At 33.0% G+C, this 23,838-nt stretch overlaps 2 protein-coding genes and 1 pseudogene across 2 annotated transcripts; 2 read left to right on the top strand and 1 right to left on the bottom strand.

Moving 5' to 3' along the window:
• The window catches only part of LOC115973038, a 5,987-nt pseudogene extending 3,818 nt beyond the window's left edge, over window positions 1-2,169 (top strand).
• Window positions 2,170-3,473: 1,304 nt separating this feature from the next.
• Window positions 3,474-8,365, top strand: LOC115973024 (senescence-associated carboxylesterase 101-like). The gene is made up of 4 exons (XM_031093263.1): window positions 3,474-3,671; window positions 3,764-4,133; window positions 6,546-7,094; window positions 7,328-8,365. The coding sequence occupies exons 1-4, from the start codon at window positions 3,655-3,657 to the stop codon at window positions 8,180-8,182; spliced, it is 1,791 nt and encodes a 596-aa protein (XP_030949123.1). The 5' UTR covers window positions 3,474-3,654; the 3' UTR covers window positions 8,183-8,365.
• A 2,036-nt stretch (window positions 8,366-10,401) lies between these two features.
• LOC115973040 lies at window positions 10,402-13,085 on the bottom strand. The gene is made up of 4 exons (XM_031093279.1): window positions 11,337-13,085; window positions 10,943-11,147; window positions 10,648-10,823; window positions 10,402-10,532 (listed from the first exon to the last, which is right to left on the bottom strand). The coding sequence occupies exons 1-4, from the start codon at window positions 13,063-13,065 to the stop codon at window positions 10,405-10,407; spliced, it is 2,238 nt and encodes a 745-aa protein (XP_030949139.1). The 5' UTR covers window positions 13,066-13,085; the 3' UTR covers window positions 10,402-10,404.
• Window positions 13,086-23,838: the final 10,753 nt, after the last annotated feature.

The raw sequence follows: 23,838 nt of genomic DNA, 5'->3' as shown, positions 1-23,838 counted from the left end.
AAAAAAAAAAAAAAAAAAAAACTAATTGAGTACGTATTGGTTATCTACCGTTTTTGACATAAAAAGAAAAAGAGTATTTACTAAATATTTTCTCTAGTTTCGGCTTGTTTTCGAGCAAAGTAGAAAACTAATTATCATATTACTATAGTTAAAAAATATTATACTTGTTTATTAATTTATAGCTAGCTAAAAAAAATTCTAGATTATAATTGAAAATATTAAAAATGTCGATGTTTCATATGATAGTAAAACTTGATGCTTAAAAATAATAATTTGTCTTATTGATAACATAGTAAGATTCTTATGTTAATGCAGATTGACAATTCCAAAGTATTAATTATCACTGGAAACTCATTGGGAGAATCTGTTGCCACTCTCTTTACCTTATGGCTGCTAGAATCAATCGATTTTTCAATCACAAAATGCCCACTTTGCATCACTTTTGGTTCACCCCTTATTGGTGATAATGGCTTGCAAAATGCCATATTGAAATACCCAACATGGAACTCTTGTTTTCTGCATGTAGTTTCTGACCAAGATCCAATCCCAAGAGTCCTAATTTCACCCCACAATCCTCCTGCCACTGAATCGGCTTCACAAACAAATGTTTACAAGCCTTTTGGGACTTTTCTCTTGTATTCGGAATCCGGATGTGGTTGTTTTAAGGACTCTCAAACCATTTTGGAGTTGTTGATGGCTACCTACTCAAAGGGTCTTGGAAATCAAAATCCTAATCAAGTTTTGGAGCTCTACATAAAGATTGTGGAATTTCTCAATCGTAAGGTAATTTGTGGGGATGCCACAGGGTTGCTTCAATGGACTACACCTCCACTACGTACAGGCATTATTATACAATTAGTAGCAATTGGACTAATGCGACCACAGGTAGCTCAATCACAACTTTTTTTTGGATCAAATAAAATTACAATGCTTATTTGTGCTATATCTCATTTTATGGTTCCCATATGATATATGATACACCTAGATGTTGTAATGTAAAGATTGAAATGCTCAGGATCTACTGTTTTGATACCTTGTTAAATTAATAATTGTTCTAGAAGTTTAAATTATTAGGATATGATAAATTTAATATTTAATCACATACTTATAACACATCGATCAACAAAGTAATCAAAATCTCTAATATCTCATACAAAGCTAAAATTACTACCTTGTAAAATCTTTGCCATTGAAACCCTTTATAATTCCACTTGTAGTCCAACTTATTTTTGAAAGTCATTGCAGCCACAAGGGCAGAACAATGGCCTCGACAATCTGATCACAAAGATAGAGAAACAAGAAATGGAATTGGTAATGTCCAAGGGGCTGGGTTTTAATCCTTCCAAAACGTTGAATGAAATAAAAATAAATATGGCCTTCTTTGAATGGTACAAGAAGTGTTTTAAGGAAAAGGGAATTGGATACTATGATAGCTTCAAGAATGGAAGCTCCCAAACTGATATCGAGGTGGTAAAGTTTAAGACAATCCTCACTCATTACTGGGAAGGAGAGGTCGATGAAGCAGAGAAAAAGCCCCAGAAAGAAGGTGCACCCTTTCGTACCGGATGGCTCGGTGCAGGAACAAATTTTCGACGTATGATTGAACCACTGGATATAGCTGAATACTACAATAAGGGTCTAAAAGACTACATAAACCAAGGAAGGCCTAAACATTACAAACAATTGGAGCAATGGCTTAAAGAAACAGAGAAACCTGCAAGCAATCTAAGTCAGTTGAAGAAGCAAAACGTGGCTTCTAGTCTAACGGAGGATTCTTGTTTTTGGGCACATGTTGAGGAGGCTCGAATTTCATGCAAATTGTTGAGCAGCAAAGAATCAAGTACTGGGGAGAAAGAATTGTCAAAGCACAACTTGATTCATGAGTTTGAAAACTATGTTTTGAGTTTGATGAAAAACCATGAAGTATCGCCTGAGATTTTCTTGCCGCAGAGCAGCTTCATGCTGTGGTGGAAAGAGTATGAGGAAATCATAAGAAAAGGAATTATGGGAGCTTCTTATTATTCACCTCTCACTGACTTAATGAAGAATCGCAGTTATCAAAACTATGCTACTGGCGACCTAGAGATTCCCTGAATTTGTATATGTATCAAACATTTCAAATCTATGTGTAATGTGTGCACTTGCCTTCAAACTTGTATGGTATTCTGAAATCGTTTCCCAATAAATTGTAGAGACATCATCATCTTTTTCCCAATAAATTGAGTTGGATACTTGGATGTATTTAGATGAAAACACTTTTAGTCATCATTATCAAAGGATTTTTTTTTTTTTTTTTTGGCATTGTTTAATATTCGTCTCTCACAGCAAGGAAAGGCCACTCTATTTTCTATACCATTGAAATAGCCTAGCATAATTCTCCCCAACAAGATCATTCTTGATTTGCTAATACTTCCTACATTTTTCATTTAATATTCATAATTGGTTAGTTGGGAAAATATTGGAAATTAATCAACAAAAGTCAAAAAATAGGATTTTGAGAGTGAAAGGAGCAATTCATATAAGGAGTAGGTTGCCTCTTGTTTAGAAATAAGTCCAAATTGTTACCGGTAGTTAACATATAAAAATCATAGGTTCACGTTCATTTACACTTTTGCTCGCTTTAAACCAACCCAAAAAATAAATGCAAATATTTTTGTGCATAATAAAAAAACTTTAGGGTAATTTATGTATTTAGTCTCTATCTTTTACGTTATATTTCAATTTAATTCCTAACATTTCAATTGTGTCAATTTGGTCTCTAACCTTTTAGTGTCATGTCAATTTAGTCACTACCGTTATTTTTTGGATGAAAATTGTTGGCATAGCAAACGATCAAAATAAAAAATTAGTTTATTGTCACATCAACTGACCAAATACGTATTTTATCCAAATAACTTTAACAATAATTGTATTTTTATGCATAATAAAAAGGGGTAATTGTTAAAAAGTTGTCAAAATTTTAATTTTTTTCTCATAAATTTTTTTTTAAATATATCATATATCAATACTTTTATGATATTCGTTAACTTTTCCCTAATAAAAATAGTGTCAATTGTGAATTATGCGAAAGTGATATCACTTAAATCATAACTTACTGTCTTAACTTCTTATAAAAATAATTGTATAAAAAAAAAAAAGTTGTGTCCTTAGGTAATGCTATGGAAAAAGAGAGAAGGAAAAAATAAATAAATAAATAAAACAAATTTTTAGTATATAAAAAAAGACCTCATTCCATTTGAAGACCCTATTTAACCATCCATAATCACCCATAAGATTGGAGTTCTGTCCTAAACGAATAAACAAGCCTTTAACCCAACAACCATCATGGTCCCGCATAAGGCCACCAGTCCCTAAAAAGGGCTTGGGTTCACATATTTTAGTTGTGGGGCCCAAGAAATGAAAGACGGAAAATTGATAGGCTAAAATGCTAAACAACATAATTCTTTAGCATATAAATGGTCTTTCTCTTAAATTTTTTATTAGGAATCTTTAGCATATTGTCGTTGACTTCAATCTATGCTTTTGTTCTACGAAATTTAGATTACTCAGCTAATTTTGGTATTGATTCTCATCGATGTTATAACTAACAAGACACAATATATTCTATATTATACGTTGCTGATTTTCTAAGTAGATCGAACAAAGTAACAGAGGATGAGCCGAATTCACTTGTAAGTAAAAACCATTTTCATTTCTTTTGTTCAGCTTGTTTTCCTTCTTTGATGCATCATGATTTCTTAGCTTTTTTGTTTCTTGATGACAGATTTAGCGGTGGGTTAGAGTTGGCCAATTTGGTGGTCAGCTCTGGTGTTCTGTACCATTCTTGGGCTGCAGTTCGGGACCTGTACAGTGAAATCAATCAAAATGAACAGCAATCTTTGTCAGTAAGGTACAAAGTTTCTCAGCAACCAAACAGTACCACCATAGCTTTCTTTACTTGGCCTGCTTGTTCCAAAGACTATATTATTCAGGGTGGAGGAGGAGAGGATTTGGTTTCATCATCAACTCTAAAGGAGTCTTTTCCTCTCTTTGAATTCCTGTGCACCAAAACCAACCCACAATTCTCCATTAACAAAGCTGCACTTGAGCTTTTTGCCTCAATCCGTGATAGTCTCCCCTCCTTGAAATCTCAGGTACCTCTATGCCCCGAAAATTCTTTCCTTTTTTTCTTTTCTTTTTTTTTTTTTCTTTTTTGACAAAAGTTTAAAGCATGAACTGCAACTGAGTCAATTGACAAACTTCTAGAACAAAGTCTAATTTTCTTAAACTTTCAATATAATTGATAACCAGGTCGTAGTTAACCAGCTACTTTTATTTTTTGCTACGTTTTCCCATTTTCTATTGTGTCTGCTGACTCTGCTTGACCAGAAATGTGGTCGCTAGTACTTGTCAATATATTATTGGTATCATGATCGTTATTAACATGAAGGTTTAAATTTAAAAAATATCATTTCTATTATTATTATTAGGGTATTAAACAAAACAATTAAATATCGTTAATATTGAAAAGATATGAAGAGAACGATATCTCATTGTCACTATTGATGTTTTTGTTTTTGTTTTTTTGAGAAGATAATGTTTGACATATTTAATTTAACAAAAAAAATTTTGTGATGATTGTTATTTAATTATTTTATTACTCCAATACATATATATATATATATATATATATATGTATATATTATTTTTTCCAACCCGTAAATTTAAGATATTTCAGATTTATTTTTTCTAATTTTAACGGCTAGTATCCTGCTGATAAATAAATTATAACCAACTATATATTCTTAGTCTACTAATTTTATCATGAAATATAATAACATATTAACAAGATTTTAATTATAAGTGCTAGTGGGATGTAGGAGGCAAGGGATGAAATTTAAGTTTTTTAAGAGAGAATTTCACACACATATACAGCTAAATTATATTAGAGTAGAATTTCTATTTTGTATATAAAAAAAACTATAATTATTAATTATTGCATAAAATGATATTTTGAGAGTAACTCTATAATCTATATTACTGCTTGCATGATGCATTAGGAATCTTGCATGATGCATTAGGAATGGTTTTGTTTTGGGAAAATAGAGAATTTTTCTGAGCAATGCTAATACTACATAAAATGGCAGAATTTAAACCGCAACTCGCCATGTGAGCAAGTTATGATACAAATTGTGTCATTTTGTATGATACTAGCGTTATTCAAATTTTTTATTAAAAAAATTAAATAAAGATTTTGGCCCTCTCATCCGGTCAATATCTCATGAGTGCGCTGTACCTTTTTTTTTTCATTTCTTTTCTTTTCTTTTCGTACAGGTAATCATTTTGAGTATTCCTATGTCATTTGAATATATTAGGCTATTAGCAAATTAATCTTTTTGAAATATTGCTATATGGTATGGATGTGAAATATATATTTGAAATAATAGTAGGATAATATTTATATAACTTTCCTAATAAATTATGAAAAATATCTTTTTATCTTTAATTCATATAAAAAATTGACCAGTTTAAATACTATTTTAGTCTATACTACTAATTTTTTGTATTTATTTATTTATTTTATATTATTTAATTATTTAAAATAATGACTTTATCACGGTCAGACTTTAAAGGTTTTGAACCTTTTTTTTATCGATTTTTTGAATAGTCCAAGACTGAAAATCATGATATCACATTACTATGTTCTTTTTATTTTATAATCATAGTTAATAGATTTAAGAAAATATACTTAAAATCCTGAATAAACAGATGAAAATATATATATATATATATATATATATATAGAATTACATATTACAAACTTGAATGAATATTTTTTATTAAAGAATTTTAAATTAATTTTCTTCTACATTCCAAATTAGTAGGATACTTATGCTACCTCATATAATTTCACAAGATATTGTTAAAAAAATAACTAATTGAGCATTTAGTATATTTAATACATTTTTTCAATTTTTTGACCCCCCATTTTTATTTAAAAAAAGAGAAAGAAGCTCTAATTTTAAATAATTGTATATATTAGTCATACTACGGCCATATATATATGGCCGTAGTATGACTAACATATAAAAAATCAAATTGCAGAAAATTTTTAATAGATAAAAAATTCAAGACTATAAATTAAAATAAGAAAACATTGATGTTTAATATGAATAATAAAACATTAAAGTAAAAGGTATTAATTTTGATAATCTTCTGCTGTATAAAGCTTAGTAAAAATAAGATATGTATTATTAGCGTATTTTATGCTTTTAATTATAAAAGACATATTTTTAATAGGATTTTTGTTTCGTATGGCAAATGAGTGGCAAACGAGAGTTCTTTTGAGAAAAATATTTACTTTTTTTTTTTTTGGTTGAGAAACATGTCAATCATCTTACGTGTGACATATGCTGCCATCTGTGTATTTTATTAACTAGGATTATATTTAACATTTTGGAGAAGATATTATAGACCCTTTTTTAATTAATCAAAAGAACTTTAGTCTTTAAGAATGTCACTCATCCTATTATCAACATTAATGTAAGATTTATATCTTAATGCAGATTGATTCCAAACCAGTAATTATTACTGGAAACTCTCTGGGAGGATCAGTTGCCTCTCTATTCACCTTATGGCTACTAGAAAAAATCAATTTATCAAGCACCAAAACACGCCCACTTTGCATCACTTTTGGTTCACCCCTTGTAGGTGATGATGGGCTGCAAGAAGCCACATCAAAATATCCAACATGGAACTCTTGCTTTTTGCATGTAGTTTCTGATCAGGATCCAATTCCCAGAGTCTTAATTTCACCCCACAATCCCATTGACTCAATTTACAAGCCTTTTGGTACATTTCTCTTGCATTCGGAATTGGGCTGTGCTTGTTTTGAGGATTCTCAATCCATTTTGGACTTGTTGACAGCAACCTACTTAGAGGGTCCAGAAAATCAAAATCCTAATCAAGTTTTGGAGTTCTATGAAGCACTTGTCCAACATCTCAACCATAAGGTAATTTGTAAGGATACTACACAATTGGTTAAAAGGAATACAAAATCATTTGAGGCAGGCATCATTACACAACTAGAAGCAATTGGACTGGTGCGGCCCCAGGTAATTTACTTACAAACCTTTTTTATAAATTGCATATGGTTACAATGCTTATTTGACCCATTTGTCATGCTATGGTTCAGACACGATTGACGATACGCTTAGTTAAACAAGACATTGAATAAAACAATGTAAAGAATGAAGAGCTCAACTATTAACAACTAACCAAAACCTCTCATATCTCTTACATGGCTAAAATTTCTACCTTGTAAAATAGCCCAACTCATTTTTATAAGTCATTGCAGCAACAACAGAGGAACAATGGCATCGACAATCTGATTACAAGGACAGAAAGACAGGAAAAGAAGTTGGTAATCCTGAAGAGGCAAGTTTTTGATCCTTCCAAGAAGTTGAATGACATAAAAATAAATATGGCCTACTTGGAATGGTACAAGAAACATTTTAAGGATAAGGGAATTGGATACTATGATAGCTACAAGAATTCAGGCAATTTAAGTGATCTTAATGTGGTAAGGTATAAGAAAATCCTCACTTGTTACTGGGAAGAAATGGTTGATGAAGCAGAGAAAAAGCCCCAGAAGGAAGGTGCCTCCTTTCGTACCAGATGGCTCTTTGCGGGAACAAATTACCGAAGGATGTGTGAACCATTGGACATAGCTGAATACTACAATAAGGGTCTAAAAGACTACATAAACCAAGGAAGGCCTAAACATTACAAACAATTGGAGCAATGGCTTAAAGAAATAGAGAAACCTGCAAGCAATCCAAGTCAGTTGAAGAAGCAAAATGTGGCTTCTAGTCTAACGGAGGATTCTTGCTTTTGGGCACATGTTGAGGAGGCTCGAATTTCATGCGAATTGTTGAGTAGTAGAGAATCAAGTATTGGGGAGAAAGAATCATCAAAGCACAACCTGGTTGAGTTTGAAAACTATGTTTTGAGTTTGATGAAAAACTATGCAGTATCGCCTGAGATTTTCTTGCCGCGGAGTAGCTTCATGCTGTGGTGGAAAGAGTATGAGGAAATCATTAGAAAAGGAATTATGGGAGCTGCTTATTATTCACCTCTCACTGACTTAATGAAGAGTCGCAGTTACCAAAACTATGCTACTGGCGGCCTAGAGATTCCCTGAATTTGTATACGTATCAAACATTTCAAATCTATGTGTAATGTGTGCACTTGCCTTCAAACTTGTATGGTATTCTGAAATCATTTCCCAATAAATTGTAGGGATGTCATCATCTTTTTCTTTTTTGATTATTTTTCAGTTTTCCATAACTTTTCTTTTGCCTTTGGGTTGGATGTGTATGTTGGGTGCACCATGCACCATGGTCCAGCCCACATGAAGTTAAAGCCCATATATAATGCACATATGCTTACTTTGATTTTTCTCTTAACTTGCAAATTAAATCGATAGTTTTATGTCTGCCCCAAACAAAAAATTTTGATCCGTCCTTAATTTAAGATCATAACAACTTAGAATGCCATCTTGGCCAAGATTTCTTGAAGGAAAAAATGTCATAATAACAATAACAACAAAGAAATCAAAAAGGATTATTGCTGTGTTATATTGGGCCAAGGGAGTTTAATTTTTAGGTATGGTGGTCCATTGATTGCCAGGTCTTAGTTGTGTGCGAACTAACAGGAGTGAACTATAAATGGAGGCTTTAAACTAAACTGGTAGGAAGGTGTACGTAGGACTAGGAACCACACGGCGTTATTCAATGCGGGACCGGCTAGCACATGCATTTGGGGCAAGGTTTTCAGACCCGGACCGTTCATTGAACCGTAAAAGAGAGAGGTTCAAGGGTTTTAAGGTCGAACCGAGGTCGAACCGGGGTCGAACCGTGATGACGTCATAATTAATTTAATAATTATTTTAAATATATATAAAAACATTAAATTAATAAATAAATAAATAAAATTAACTAGAATAGTCTAATTCATTTAGAAAATGAAAAATGTTCACATTCCCCTATATTTCAGTTGTATGCCCTGCAATTTTAACAACCAAGAAACCAACCCACAGCCCCGTTGCTTTGTTCAGCACTGATAAAATAACCTATAACTGAACGGGATCAACAAAAAGAAACAAAACCCAGATCACAACCTTCAACTGAAATTTTAATAGGTAATTGTAATATTTGATTAATGAAAACCAATCCCAAAATTCATGTCTCATAAACATAAACCAATTTCAATTGACTAAACATGACTCCATTTCAAAAATCAATATTTCTCAGCAAAGTTCTCAGAAAACAAAAGGCAATCATTTGATTTGACATTAGCCTAATCCCAAATTCCAAATTTAGCCATGATGACTAACACCATTTCAAATAAACAAAACCAATACAAAATTTTAAAAAATATATTTCCCAAACCAAGAGAAAATTAATTTGATTAGGCTGATCCAATCTCAAATTTCAAGCCTAATAAACACATACCATCTTATAAAACAAATGTAAGATCAAAATTCTATGAAAAATCCATAAAAACAAAATAGCTGATCTATCTGATTAACATAATCCTATATCAAGTCTTGCAAACTTAAACCCACCCCAAATACACGCACACCACACATATACAATCAATAATCCCAATAAAGTTTCACTTACAAATCTACTGGAACAAAAAAAAAAAGTAACCAATTAAGAAACCCATCAAATTTCTAATCAAATAAAGTCAAGATCACCTCACAATTGAAAACCCACCTCAATTCCAATTCAAAGAATTCTAAAAGATGAAAAAGACAGCAACTTTCTTAATAACCAAAAAAAAAAAAGGTATCTTCACAAGAGCAGCTACTACTACTGAATATATCACCCAAAACAGCCCCCATGAACCCAGAATTTTCACAACCAATCACCCAAAACAGCCCCCTTGAACCCAGAAAAATTCACAACCAAAATCCCAGCAAAACCCACTGAATATATCACCCAAAACAGCCCCCATGAACCCAGAATTTTCACAACCAATCACCCAAAACAGCCCCCTTGAACCCAGAAAAATTCACAACCAAAATCCCAGCAAAACCCACTGAATATATCACCCAAAACAGCCCCCATGAACCCAGAATTTTCACAACCAATCACCCAAAACAGCCCCCATGAACCCAGAAAAATTCACATAATACAACCACACATTGTGTACAACCTTGTTTCTCATAATAATGTTTTCCAAGTTATAGTACACAAACATAATACAAAATATAAAATACATAGAAATTATCTCTAAAATGTTACAGTAGACAAACAAAATACATAGAAATGTTTTCCAACCTTCTTACAAAGAGACATAGAAATTATCTCTAAAATACAAAACATAACTTCAAAGTTCAAACATAATTATCATAAATCATAAATCATCAATGTCTAAATCATCATGCTCATCATCATTCCCTGGAAATCCAGGAGGAGGGCCAACAGGTTGTCCAAATGTTCCCAAATCAATTCCTTCAACCTCACTGCTATCATCTACAGATTCTATACACAAGGTTGAACAAAATAAAAAGAAAAATCATAATAATGTTTGCACAAACTTAAAAAAATAAAAGAAAAATCAATATAAGTTATTATATTTTTTTGCATATAAACTAACCTTCCATATTAGAAGAAGGCCCTTCACTTGCTGGATATGCACCCTCTTCATAAATTGCATTCTCCAACTCTTCATAATTAAGATATGGGTCCTCCTCTTCCACAAATACCCAAAAATCGGTTTTGTCGATACTTGCATAATCAATGGGGTCAAAATTAAACTTTTTGTTGTAAAGCCTGCATCATAAAATGTCATGCTCATTATTGGAATTTGAACATAATTAGTAACTAACAATTACATTATATAAATGACTTTTTAAAAATTAATATAATGATAAGATATAGCATTTAGTTACCTATGTTTCAATCGCAAGTTATGATGAACAAACACAAGATCATTGAGCCTTTGATGCTCCAATCTATTTCTTCTCTTAGAGTGTATTTGGTCAAATAAACTCCAACAACGCTCACATCCAGAAGAAGCGGAAGTTTGGCTAAGGATTCTAATTGCCAATTTTTGCAAGTTTGGAGCATCAGCACCCCACAACTTCCACCATTCATCTAATTTTCATAACACAACATAATCTAATATTAATTAACATAAACATATAGTCCAAGACTAGATTCTCAACATATAGTATTAAAGTAATTAAATTCCCAACTACATTACTTGAATGCAACACTAATTACTTGAATGCACACTATATCCTTTAGTAAACATATGGTATTAAAGTAAACTGATTACTTCACCTGGATGAGTGGTTGTGCTTGTTGACAATGCAAGCTCTCTATCAAAGCTCCCAATGCGGTCTCGAAAATATTGGGTTTCCTTAATAACCTTCTCTTTGTCACCATCATATTTTGTCCCAATATAGTCCAAAACAGCCATATGTACTGCTGGTTTCCGGCAAAAATTCTCCTCATCATACTGAAAAGCAGGATTTAACCAATATGCAGCAGCATGAAGATCTTTACGCAAATGTTTGTCCCAACGAATTTTTATAATTGAAGTGTATGGCTTGTACAAGTGCTTCTTCATTCGGAAGATCTTCTTGATTCCCAACCGTGCTCTATGCATGCCCTCATACACATATCCTATTGCAGGCCTTTGATCAGAATCAACAATCCGTAACAAACGAATGAGCGGCGATGAAATCTTGACAAGAACATTAATATCATCCCAAAAAGTATTATCTAAAATGATAGAAACTACTTCTTTTGCCTTTGACTCTCTTGCCAATCTATTGTCCACAAAAAACTTGCTAGTCACTAAGGCTTGCAAGTCATGCTTATGCACATGAAGACTTCCAAATGAAAGAAAAGTAGTAGCAAATCTTGTTGCTCCTACACGTACAATATCTGTCCAACCAGGTCTCTTCCTCAACCAAGCAATCAAAGCTACATGATTATAAATAAAAACTGTAACTTTGGATGCACGTTTTTTAAGTCTCTCCACATGAGGCATTTCTCCCATATCCTGCAACACAAGATTCAGGCAATGTGCTGCGCAAGGAGACCAACTAATGGTCTTATACTTTTCACACAACAATTTACCAGCAGATACATAATTGGAAGCATTGTCGGTAACCATGTGAACTATGTTTTTTGGACCAACCCATGTAACTACTTCATCAAACAATTTATATAAGTTTCTAGTACTCTTCACAATATCAGAGGCATCAACTGATTTTACAAATACCATTCCCCTAGGACAATAGACAAGGAAATTAATCAATGACCTATGTCTAGTATCCGTCCAACCATCAGCCATAAGTGTACATCCAACTTCTGCCCAATGCCTACGTTGTGACTCAACCAACAACTGTACCTCTTTCTTTTGATCCCTCAACAAAGAGACCCGTACAGCATGATAAGATGGAGCTTTGTAGCCAGGACCAGCAGCAGCTACAGCATCAATCATCTTTTGGTAGTACACTGAATTGACTACATTAAAAGGTATGCAATTGTCATACAAGAACCTTGCAATAGCCATATCAGCTTGCCTCACCCTTTCTTTACTTTGAAACACACTTTTAAGACCAGGTTGAGCTCCTGGAGTAGTTCTTGGAGCAAAATAATTATCCCCCAGATTTGTACCCTTTCTTTTACCTAAAACAAGTTTTTTAGGCAACCCACTACTATACACCTCTTGAACATCTTCATCTTCTTGTATATCACTATTTGTGGAAGGCACACTAAACATTTCTACTTGACGTTGTTTTTCAGCTTTTTTCTTCAACTCAAACTCCTTCACATATTCTAACATTTGGTATCTCACATCATGAGAAACCTTTTTACATGATCCAATATCACCTTTTATCCCCGCAAGGTGTTTTTTCATCCTATTAATACCCCCACCTTTATATGTTTGCCTACAATACATACATGTGAAAGTATTTCGTCCCTTCTCATCCGTCCCAAGGCTAAAATGTTCCCAAGCCGGATCAACCTTTTCCCTTACTCTAGAGCTAGACTCCATTACATTGGAATCAGCTTCATGTGATGGAGTAGACCCGGTCTCTGTTTCCATTTTAATCTAAAAAACTAAACAACCAATCAAACACGCATAGACCCATCAATTTTTGAAATACAAATAGTCAAAGAATCACAACTTCATACACAAAGTTAAATTAACAAACTAACATACACCAAGTCATAGAGTCAAAGAATCACAAATTGATCTATAGGTGCTAATATAGAGAGAATCATAAACTAAGCCAAATTGTTGTACCAAGCACAAAATAAAATGAAATGAGAATCCAAACTTTAAGTCTCTCTCTAGCTCTCAAATTCCCCGATCAACCAAATGTGGGATATAAACCCATTAACTTAGTCCACATATAAGTTCTAGAGAATTACTACAATAAGTAAACCATTTAGCAAAATATTCCACATCATATAATCTTTTCGAGGCATTTTATCAAACACACATCATGCATTATTGTTGCAACCACTGCTGCATATATAATCTTATAAAAGAACTACCCACAAATACATTCAACTCAAAACCCAGCATCAAAATCCTTTGATAGACTAAGTTCTCCAAACTCTTTAACAATACCCAACTCCAAAATTTTTCTAGAAACAGCATTAGCATTAGCATTAGCTTAGCTGTTCCCATATTCTAATCACAAGTGAATCAGCAAAAAAAAATCAACAATCAACAATGCTTTCAGCTCAACAATGCTTTCAACAAAAAAAAATCAACAATCAACAATGCATTCAACTCAACAATGCTTTCAGCAAAAAAAAATCAACAATCATCATCCAGATTTTCAATTGACCCAAATCATCAACAATCAACTTGCAAAAATTAACAAAGAAAAAACAGATTAGGGGTAATAAAGTACCAAACGACGGCGACGGCGACGGCGACGAGACACAGAGTGAGCTGCGACGGCGACGAGGGAGAGAGGCAGAGATGAGCTGCGATCTGGGCTGAACTGCGACGGCGAGAGAGTGACTGAGCTGCGATCTGGGCTGACTGCGATCTGGGCTGAACTGCGACGGCGAGAGAGTGATCGAACAAAGGTGGAACGACGGCGATCTGGGCTGAGCAAGAACGACGGTGGAACGGCGGTAGGATTTTAGATTTAGGGCGATCTGGGCTGAGCCAAAAGAAGGGTGGAACGGCGGTGGAGCAAGGGAAGAACGGCGGCAGGATTTATGGTGGAACGGCGGTGGAGCAAGGGAGGAACGGCGGCGACAAGGGATAGAGGCAGAGACGAGAGGGTGAATGAGAGAAGTGAGGTTTCGTGCGATCTCAATGTGAGGGTTTCGGAGTGTTCTGGAGACTGGAGAGGGTTAAAAAATAATAACTGTTGAACGACGCCGTATAGGAACTAGGAAGGAAAAAAAAAAAAAAAAAAAAAAAGGGCTGAAACGACGTCGTTTTAAGGCAGAAGTACTGCACCCGTTCAACCCGTTTGAACCGCTCACGGTTCACAGAACCGGACGGTCGGACCGCGGTTCAGACGGGTTCATGCTTTTTTCGCATAGAACGGTTCCTTACCTTAAACGGACCGTGAATATGAACGGTTCCCGGGTTTTACGGTCGAACCGGACGGTCCGGTCCGGGTTTAACAACCTTGATTTGGGGTTTATGCTTGTTTCTCTCTTCCATTGCATTATTGGCATCTTGCCGTTGTCGTTCACAATATGGCTAAAGGCCTCTTCTCTTTTGTTCTCTATAGAAAAAATCCCCCTTTTTTCTTTTTCTTTTTGGGTTTGATCTTTTTATGTTTGGAACTCTATGTAAAGCTCTCGCCGACACTTTTTTTACTGAATATGCACATTTGTAAAGAAACCAAATGGAATGTTCAACAACGATATTCCACGTAACAATTGGCACAATATGTGGTTGTAGTTTAGGAGAAACTTTAAAGAAAATAAGTGTCAAATATTCACAAAATTAGTAGATATGTGAGATGTAAAAATAGAGAAAAATATGTGACAAAGAAAATAATCATACAAAATAATATTTACGTGGTTCGACAATTTATCTATGTCCGCAGAGTTGCAATAATTTCACTATTCACAGGGAAAAAATATAAGATATGGCATTACAATTTTTCCCTCTCAAAACAACCCCTCCAAACCCTAATCTAAAAACCATGGTATTTCACTCTTGCATAAAAAATTCACAATGGGCTAACACACTGGCAAAAAATTTGAGTGCTCTAGCTTGGGCCTAATGTCTCAAGCCTCCAATTTATGGACTAAACCTCAAAAAAAGTCACATTAAAAATTGTAGCATTTTTATATCAAGTTAGGTCATATTCCAAATCAAACACAACTAAACTTCACATAGCCCAATAGTGATTAAGTAGTTTCAATTGTAAATTTTCTTTCTCTCATTTATTGTAAGAACAAAAATATAATACATTCTCCATCTTTGTAGCTGTATGGAGGTGCAATTTAGCAAGGGGAAAGATTATATATTTAGTTTTTTTATTAGAATTAAAATTTTTTTTTTTGGCACATATTAGAATTTAAATTTAATATATTGAAGATAGTTTTTCTTATAACAAGCGGCGTAGAAGAATAGTTGAATGAATTGATATTACATGTACAATAGTAGAGAAATTTTAGGTCAAATGTATTGACTTTAGGGAAACATTAATATATTGGTTAAACGGTACTCAATGAGCGGTGAGCACTAAATCCTGTAAGTTTTGTAGTTAGCATATTAAATGATAATGAACTTGGGTTCAGTTCTTTCCAACATCTGCCATTGGAATATATTGTAGTATTTTCTGCTGAAGCTTAATTAAATAAAAGATTAAGGTATTTAATTAAGTGATAATTATTGATATCTATATATAAATAATAATAAAAATTATTGTGTGTGTGTGTATATATATATGATAGGTAGGTAGTTGAAGAGGGAATGATATATTTATACCATAAACATGATGCATTGCAAAGAATGTCATTATTACTGGGCCAACTATTACTTATTTTTATTCTCAAAAAAAACTATTACTTATTTTTTTTCCTTTTGATAAATAAATAGATAGATAGAGTTTTCCTAAAAGAGATAAATAGATAGATAGATAGTAAGGGAGGAGGAGGAGAGATTCGAATCAAATATAAACATAGTGCACCACAAAATGATGTCATTATTGCTAGACTATACTGAGTTATCACATGAACACTCACATTACAATATTTTTAAAACTAACCTAACTGTTTAGTTCAGATTAATTTCCCAAAAATACAAAGTAAGGACAAAAAAAAGTATTTAAACAAATAATTACAAGACCAATTAAAATTTAAAAAATGGGTAAAATAGTTTATTTTTTAATAAAAAATAAATAAATATCTTAAACTAGTTGCCCAAGACACACTACAAAAAAATGGGGCTATCCCAGCGTTTGCAAAACTGCTGGGATAACCCCAGAAAGCGCTGGAATAGGGTCAAAATTCCTATCCTGGCGTTTTTTTTCCCGGCACTTCAAACCGCCGCGCAATGACAATCGGTATAGCGTTGTCAAACCTATACCAGCGCTTTTCAAAAGCACCGGGATAGGTCTCAGCGCTTTCAAACCCTATTCTGGTGTTTTTATTTGTGTTGGGACAATCCTCACGGAAATATGAATATAACCTATACCAACGCTTTTGAAAGCATTGGCATAGGCAGTATCTATTCCAGCGTTCTCAAAAGCGCTGGTATAGGTCTGCAATGAATATAATTAAAAATGCCTATATCAGCACTTTTGAAAGCGCTGGCATAGGCAATACCTATGCTAGCGTTTTCAAAAGTGCTGATATAGGTCTTGAATAAATATAATTTAAAAGACTTATACCAGCACTTTTAAACTACCAGAATAGGTTTTGCCTATGCCAGCGCTTTCAAAAGCGCTGGTATAGGGCATATGCCCATACCCTATTCCAACAGTTTTCAAAGCGCCGGAATAGGTCTTTTTTTTTTTTTTTTTTTTTTTTTAAATTTCTTTAGCACCTGTAATGTATCTACAATACATATTTTCCAATACCTATTTTATAGCAACTATAATGAACCACAATTCATATTTTCCAATAACAAATACAATACCACATTAAATAAAGAAACTAAATATATTTAATTACATCATATCAATAATTACATCCCAAATGTCTAGAATGTTATACACAAAATAATACATCCCAAGTGTCTAGAATGTTATGAACAAAATAATACATTCTACACAATTATGTAGAATGTCTTATACAAAAGAATACATTCTAACTATATAGAATGTCCTGGACAAAAGAATACATTCTAATTGTCTAGAATGTTATAATAAAGTTTCCAACTATGATGTGTCTATATAAATAGGTGAAAACCACATTTTCATCCCTACATTTTCACGTGATTCCCACTTTGATCCCTAACTTTTTTTTCCACCGCTTCTAGTTCCTATTTTGGAAAAAGCGTCTCATTTTTGTCCCTACCGTTACATCAGAAACAAAAATTGCACAGGTGGCAAATGGCAGAATTAAAAAATATTTTATTTTATTTTAAAATAAAATAAAATTTTAGTTATTATTTAATTATTTAAATAATAATTGTTCTTCATGTTCTTCCCCCAAGAACATGGTTGCCCAAAAAATAAGAAATTCAAGATTTTCTTCTCTTTTCTTGCATTTTCTTAGCATCCAAACAAGTAAAAACATATACAAAACCATGATCAAACTCAAATACTCTAACACAATCAACTAACAAAACCCAAAACACGGTCAGATCAAAAACAAAATACCAAAACTCAAAGCCAATCCTCATCAATAAAATACACCAAAACACAATCATGAGCTAGTCAGATCAAACCACAATGACCATCTAGGTTTAGAGAGAGAGAAGATCATATCTCGGTCAAGTTGGGTTTTGGCCATGGATCTTCAACCATGGGGTTTTAATGAAAAGGAGAGGATGAAAGACTGAAAAGGAAAATATTGTTCTTGTATTTAAATCTGGATTTTTTTTTTTTTTTTTGAGAAACATCTGGGTTTCAGGGATGGTGGAGCTGATGATTTCGTTGCTGATGAGGAGGTATTGGATCTTGGTGTGTGGGTAAAAGGGTTGGACATTGGATCGGACCCAAAGATTGGACAAGGTTTGGTTGGAGGAGATGTTGGAGATGAGTTCGTTGGGTAACATGATTGAGACTTTGATGTTTGTGTGTTTAAGGGAGTTAAGGATTTTTGGGTTTGTGTCGTAGATTTTCACAAGCTTGGCTTTGAGAGATTTGATAAGCTCCACTGACTTTAATGGTGATGGTAGATTGTTTCTCAATTGACCATAGTTAATTCCTACCTTGCTCGTGAACTTAGCACCTGTACAAAACTTGGTACACTTAGATCTTAGATCTTGATTCACGTAGTTTTTGGTTTTTAATTATGTTTTTAATTTTAGTTTTTTAAATTTGGGTGCTAATGTGGCATTTTTTAATGCCAAATAATTTTTTTTTTTTAATGGCCACATCAGCTTTAAGTGTACCAACGGTGCACTCCGTTTGCCATCAATGCAATTTCCGTCTCTGATGTAACGACAGGGACAAAAATGAAACGCGTTTTCCAGGATAGAGACTAAAAGCGGTGGAAAAAAAAAGTTAGGGACCAAAGTGGAATCGCGTGAAAATGTAGGGACGAAAATGTAGTTTTCACCATATATATATATATATATATATATATATCAAAATTTGAAACTTTATTATAAATATCAAAATGTCAAAGTAACTACTCCAAAATAAGTGCCCAAAGTATCGCCTATTGTGTATCATTAAATGATAAGTGTTGAGCATCGGGAGACTAGATATCCACTGCAAAATCACCATCACCATCACCATCCTACAAATTAAGAAACACAAAAAGGATTAATGTACTAAACAACAGAGTTAGTAGCTGAATGACACAATATCACTAGTATTACTACCAAGTGCCACATTAGCAATTATAACACACTCAAAATTTGAGATTTTAGTTAAGCATTCGAACATTCTGTTCCTTCAAAAACTCTCAAATTTATTTCCCTCCAAATGGTCCATAAAAGGCAAGCTAGAGTGGCTCCCCACAAAGTAAAATAAGTCTTTTTACCACACAGTCCAGACCAAATAATGAGTAGGTTTGGCACCAAAAACAGCCTTGAATTACAGTAAGGTACTTAGACTAGTGTGGTAAAAAGTGTAGAGAAAATGTTCAAACCTTAACTCTAACTCTCCTAAAAAGACCCAAGCAATACATTAAGTTATATGAGAAACATGTTTTAGATATCACATTCTATATTAGTAGAACCCTTAAATAAGTTCAATTAAATAAGCTACATCTTTCAAACTTATTTCCTTCAAGTGGGCACTCTCATGTTGCCCTATCCAACTTATTCAATTCACTCATAAAGTCACTCATAATTAACAACCAAAAAACTGCTTAGTAAAAGTGAGACCACTCTTCAACTAGTACATAAAAGCAAACTTCCCTAGTATCAATCAATTACTATGCCTTACAAATCACAATATTTTATGTCTCTCCATCCTTCCTTCCCCTCTCTTCTACTTATTTCTCAAATTCAAATAAACCCAATTGTCTTATTTTGCTAAAAGGAAACTAATTTCTAAGTGGATGTATGGCAATAATCAAAGTTATAACTCCAAGACAATTGTCACTTAGGAGTTCTTAAGGGAGATTTGAAGGTAGGCAGTCAATCAAAATTATACTCAAAATGAATTTCCGTTTGAGAATTTTATGAATATTTTCAATTACAAATTTTAAAAAAAAAAAAATTATGCAATTGGTAGTGACTTTCTTGAAATTTTTGTAGGAGTTGTTGAAAGATAACAAAGAGCGACGTCGGAAGCAGACGGAGCTGCATACGCTGGGATCCATAAGCATGGCCCAAACGACGGATAACATTGTAAGAACAATATTATATATATATATATATATATTAATAACATGCTTAAAATAACAAAGTTTATATTATTTTGCATTCTAAAGTAGGAATAAATGTGATTTGACGCCATCGAATCGACACCCTCGCTTTAATATGTCAAATGTACTAACCATGTTGTAGGCAAAAAAGAAAGGCATGCAACTAGAGAGAGGTGAGATGTATGAAGTGGCATATTCTCACCATGATGGTACTATTGTGAATGCCACTAGGAAGCGAACATTGTAAGTTTGTAACAAATTATATTAGTAATTTATAGGATTAAATTTGAAATTATCGAATGAGTTCCAGTCAGTTCAGTTGATAAAGTTTTATATTCTTGAATAAGAAATTTATGTACAAATCATGTCTACACAAAAAAATAAACCAATTGATATATTAGTTTAATAATAAAGAATAATTATTATGGAATGAACCCCATCAATTTCAATCATGTTCTCTCAATAAAATATTAAAATCATTGTTAAAGTTTAAGGATTAAATTATAATTTGCAAAAAGAAAAGAAAACTATAAGACCATCCACGTATATTAAATTATATGACTCATTAAATCATCTACATGTATAAATTTAATTGTAGCACATTTACCATGAAGCAAATGAGTGTGTAGATCTTTTGGCTAAAAGGGGTAAGGATGAAATAGATAAAATATGAGAATACATTCACTGCCTTTCTTTTGTACATGAAGCTTTATTGCTAGATATGATGTATTCAAGCAAAGTAAGAGATTGCCCTTCTTTTATCCTCCGATATGGTTCGTATAATTTCTTTCCTTCTTATTAAAAGAAAAAAAAGTATTTCATGACTATTAGATAGGTCATATGATTAAAATTACACTTGAATATATATATGTGTGTGTGTGTGTGTGTGTGTAAGGGCAGTTTTTGGATCCTAGACCCAAAAGGTAAAAGGATTACGGCCCAAAGAGCCCAATTCAAAGAATTTGTAGAGAGTGGACTGAAAACTAGGTTTTAACGAGTTGGACAATGCTCACAATGGATTAAAGGTTGAAGTAAAACAAAGAAAATAGGTTTTATACGAAGAATCCTTCCTCAACAAAGTCCGAGGAGAGTAGTTCTTGAATATATTTCTCTTGGACTTGATTATAATTACAGTTCTTGGTGCTACTGCCTTTTGTCTTTCTACAGATTCTCCGCCCCTTTTTGTAGTTGGGGTCTTTCTTCTCTATATTACCTTATTTGCTTCATCTCAACCCTCCACGTGTAGATCAAGTTGTTGGCTTTTATCCTTGTCCTATCAACACCTTCTTAAAATCTTTGGAAATAGCTGTAAGACTGAATATCATTGTTCAAGTATCACCTCCACATTAATGTGGCCAAAGAGTTAGCTACAGAGCTTTTAATGCAGTGGTAGCAGCTTTCTCTTAGATATTTCTTAGCTTCCCTTTGTCTTATTCCCTCCTGATGTCAATCCTTACTAGTAGAATCATTCGAAGCGTAGCTCCTAATGGCAAACCAAACATTCTGACCTCTGCTTTGCTTAACTGAGGAGGCATTTCTCCTTGAACAACCTTACCTAACCTTTATGGCCAGAATCCTTCCACAACTCACCGATTGGTACCTTTCCGTTAAAGCCTACTTGTCCTCAGATTGCCAAATGTCCTCAAACAAGACCCACGGTCCAATATACACTCTTGGGTCCTTTCCCCCTACAATATATATATATATATATATATATATATATATATATATATTGTCTATAGAGAGCCTTAAAGCTCATTGGTATAGTCTGCTATCCTTTATTATAAAAAAACCCAAGGTTGTCACCTTCAAACTAGTTTGGACTTTGGAAGAGTCTATAATACATTTTATTTAAGTTCCAATAAAAATTATCTCTAAACTGATTTGAAAAAAAAAAAAAAAAAATCTCTAACATATTATGTCATGATCTTTCGAGAAGTCTATAATACATTTTATTTAAGTTCCAATAAAATTTACCTCTAAACTGCTTTGAAAAAAAATTTCTCTAACTTATTATGTCACAATTCATGAAGTCATTTATGAATATATAATCACATGACTTATTAAATTATTTAAATAAATCATATAGTTCATTACATAGGTTGCAAAACTAAAAATAAATACCAATAATTTTATAAATTATGAACGTAATAAAATTGGAGAATTTTTTTTTCTAAACCAGTTGTTCATAACCATTTCTACCGATGAACAAGCCTGGCAGATAATTCGCAGCCAGAAGTTTCTTATTCTTCTACATCTTCTGTTTTATTTTATTTTATTTTTTAAAATGAATATATGCAGGGAGATGCATTCATCACCACAGCAAGATCACCGTTATTCCATATAAACAGAATCGAATGGGACCCAATTAAACAATAATGTCCTAAATCTGGCACCCTCCAGCAATCAGCATGATGTATCATGTGACTTATACGTATTATGCGCCAAACTCACCGCTACCATTCATTAAGCTAAAAATTCATAGAGACGAGAAAAGGTAATAATTTTATTTATTTCAGGTTGGAATATGATTTTGGTTCATGTGCCATATTCTGTATTCGTGCATCAATGATCAATCAACCATTTGTTCTAATTTAATTAAATTTTTTTTTTCCCTATTTACTACTATGCAAAGGGAATCTACCATATATCTACAAATAGTAAAAGTGATGAATATTATATCTCTATCATGCTATATCAATATTATAAAATAAAAAGACATATATGTGGAAAAAAAAAAAAGTATATTAACAATTATTGTCCATATAGCAATGAACTAAGTTCCATTGATATAAAGAATAGATACAAGAAATACAACAAAACTAGATTACAACAACATACTGCAGAAAAAAAAAAAAAAAAAAAAAAAAAAAAAAAAAAAAAAAAAAAAAACAAAACAAAACAAAACAAAACCAGCTAGCGTTAATTATCTAGATCCCGCAAGAGCAAAGAGGTCACAATTAATACAGTTGGAACTTGGAAGAAATGCATAAAGATCAAGACCTGAAACCACAATGCAACTAGGTAATTCACTAATTCACCTATCAAAAAAAAAAAAGCTAGGTAATACACCAACTAAATACCAATGGTACATTGAGTTTTAACAAAACTAGATTCAAGGATTCCCCTTGAACAACAATGGGCCATGTCTAAGATAGAATTAATTCTTAAAACGAACTATGTCACCATCACGAGTTCGAATTTACTTCTCATTTATTAAGTTGTATTAAGCTTTCCTATGTTTTAAGCCGACATCCATGAATATGATTGTTCCTTTGGAGCAAAGATGATAAAGAGCGGTTTTCCAAGCCACTATACATAGAACTCCCCTCATAACTCTTACCGAGGCAGTTATTTAAACCCAAATCAACTACCTCATCCCAATTGGTTACAGGTTTACATCAAGCATAAACCTCATAATCAGAACCCAAATTCTTCTAATTAAAGAGCAACTGAAAAACAAATGATGACGACTTTCAAGACAATTAATACCAAAAACATAAGTTGTATCACCTAAAAGGATATAATTGTATTCGGCCTACAAATGATAATTTCCTTCTTCTTCTTTTTTTTTCTTTTTCTTTTTTTTTTAAAATTAATACGAGATATAAATTCTATTTTAATCTAATCCAAGTTTATATGTGTGTAATACTTCATTTTAGAGATTTGAACTCTAAGCGTATTTGTGTGTGTATAAGTGCATATTTTCTTCTTCTTCTTTTTTTACAAGATAGAAATTCTACTATAGCCTAATCTAAGTGTATGTGTGTGAAGCTCCCTCCTGAATAATTGAACCCCAACCCTTACCTCTACACCCCACAAGTATTAATACCTGTGGAATGACTAT

The sequence above is a fragment of the Quercus lobata genome, unplaced genomic scaffold (genome assembly GCF_001633185.2).
Source record: "Quercus lobata isolate SW786 unplaced genomic scaffold, ValleyOak3.0 Primary Assembly Scq3eQI_205, whole genome shotgun sequence".
Lineage (NCBI taxonomy): Eukaryota > Viridiplantae > Streptophyta > Magnoliopsida > Fagales > Fagaceae > Quercus > Quercus lobata.
Note: the sequence above shows the minus strand (reverse complement) of the source record. Positions and strands in the feature narration are given on the sequence as shown.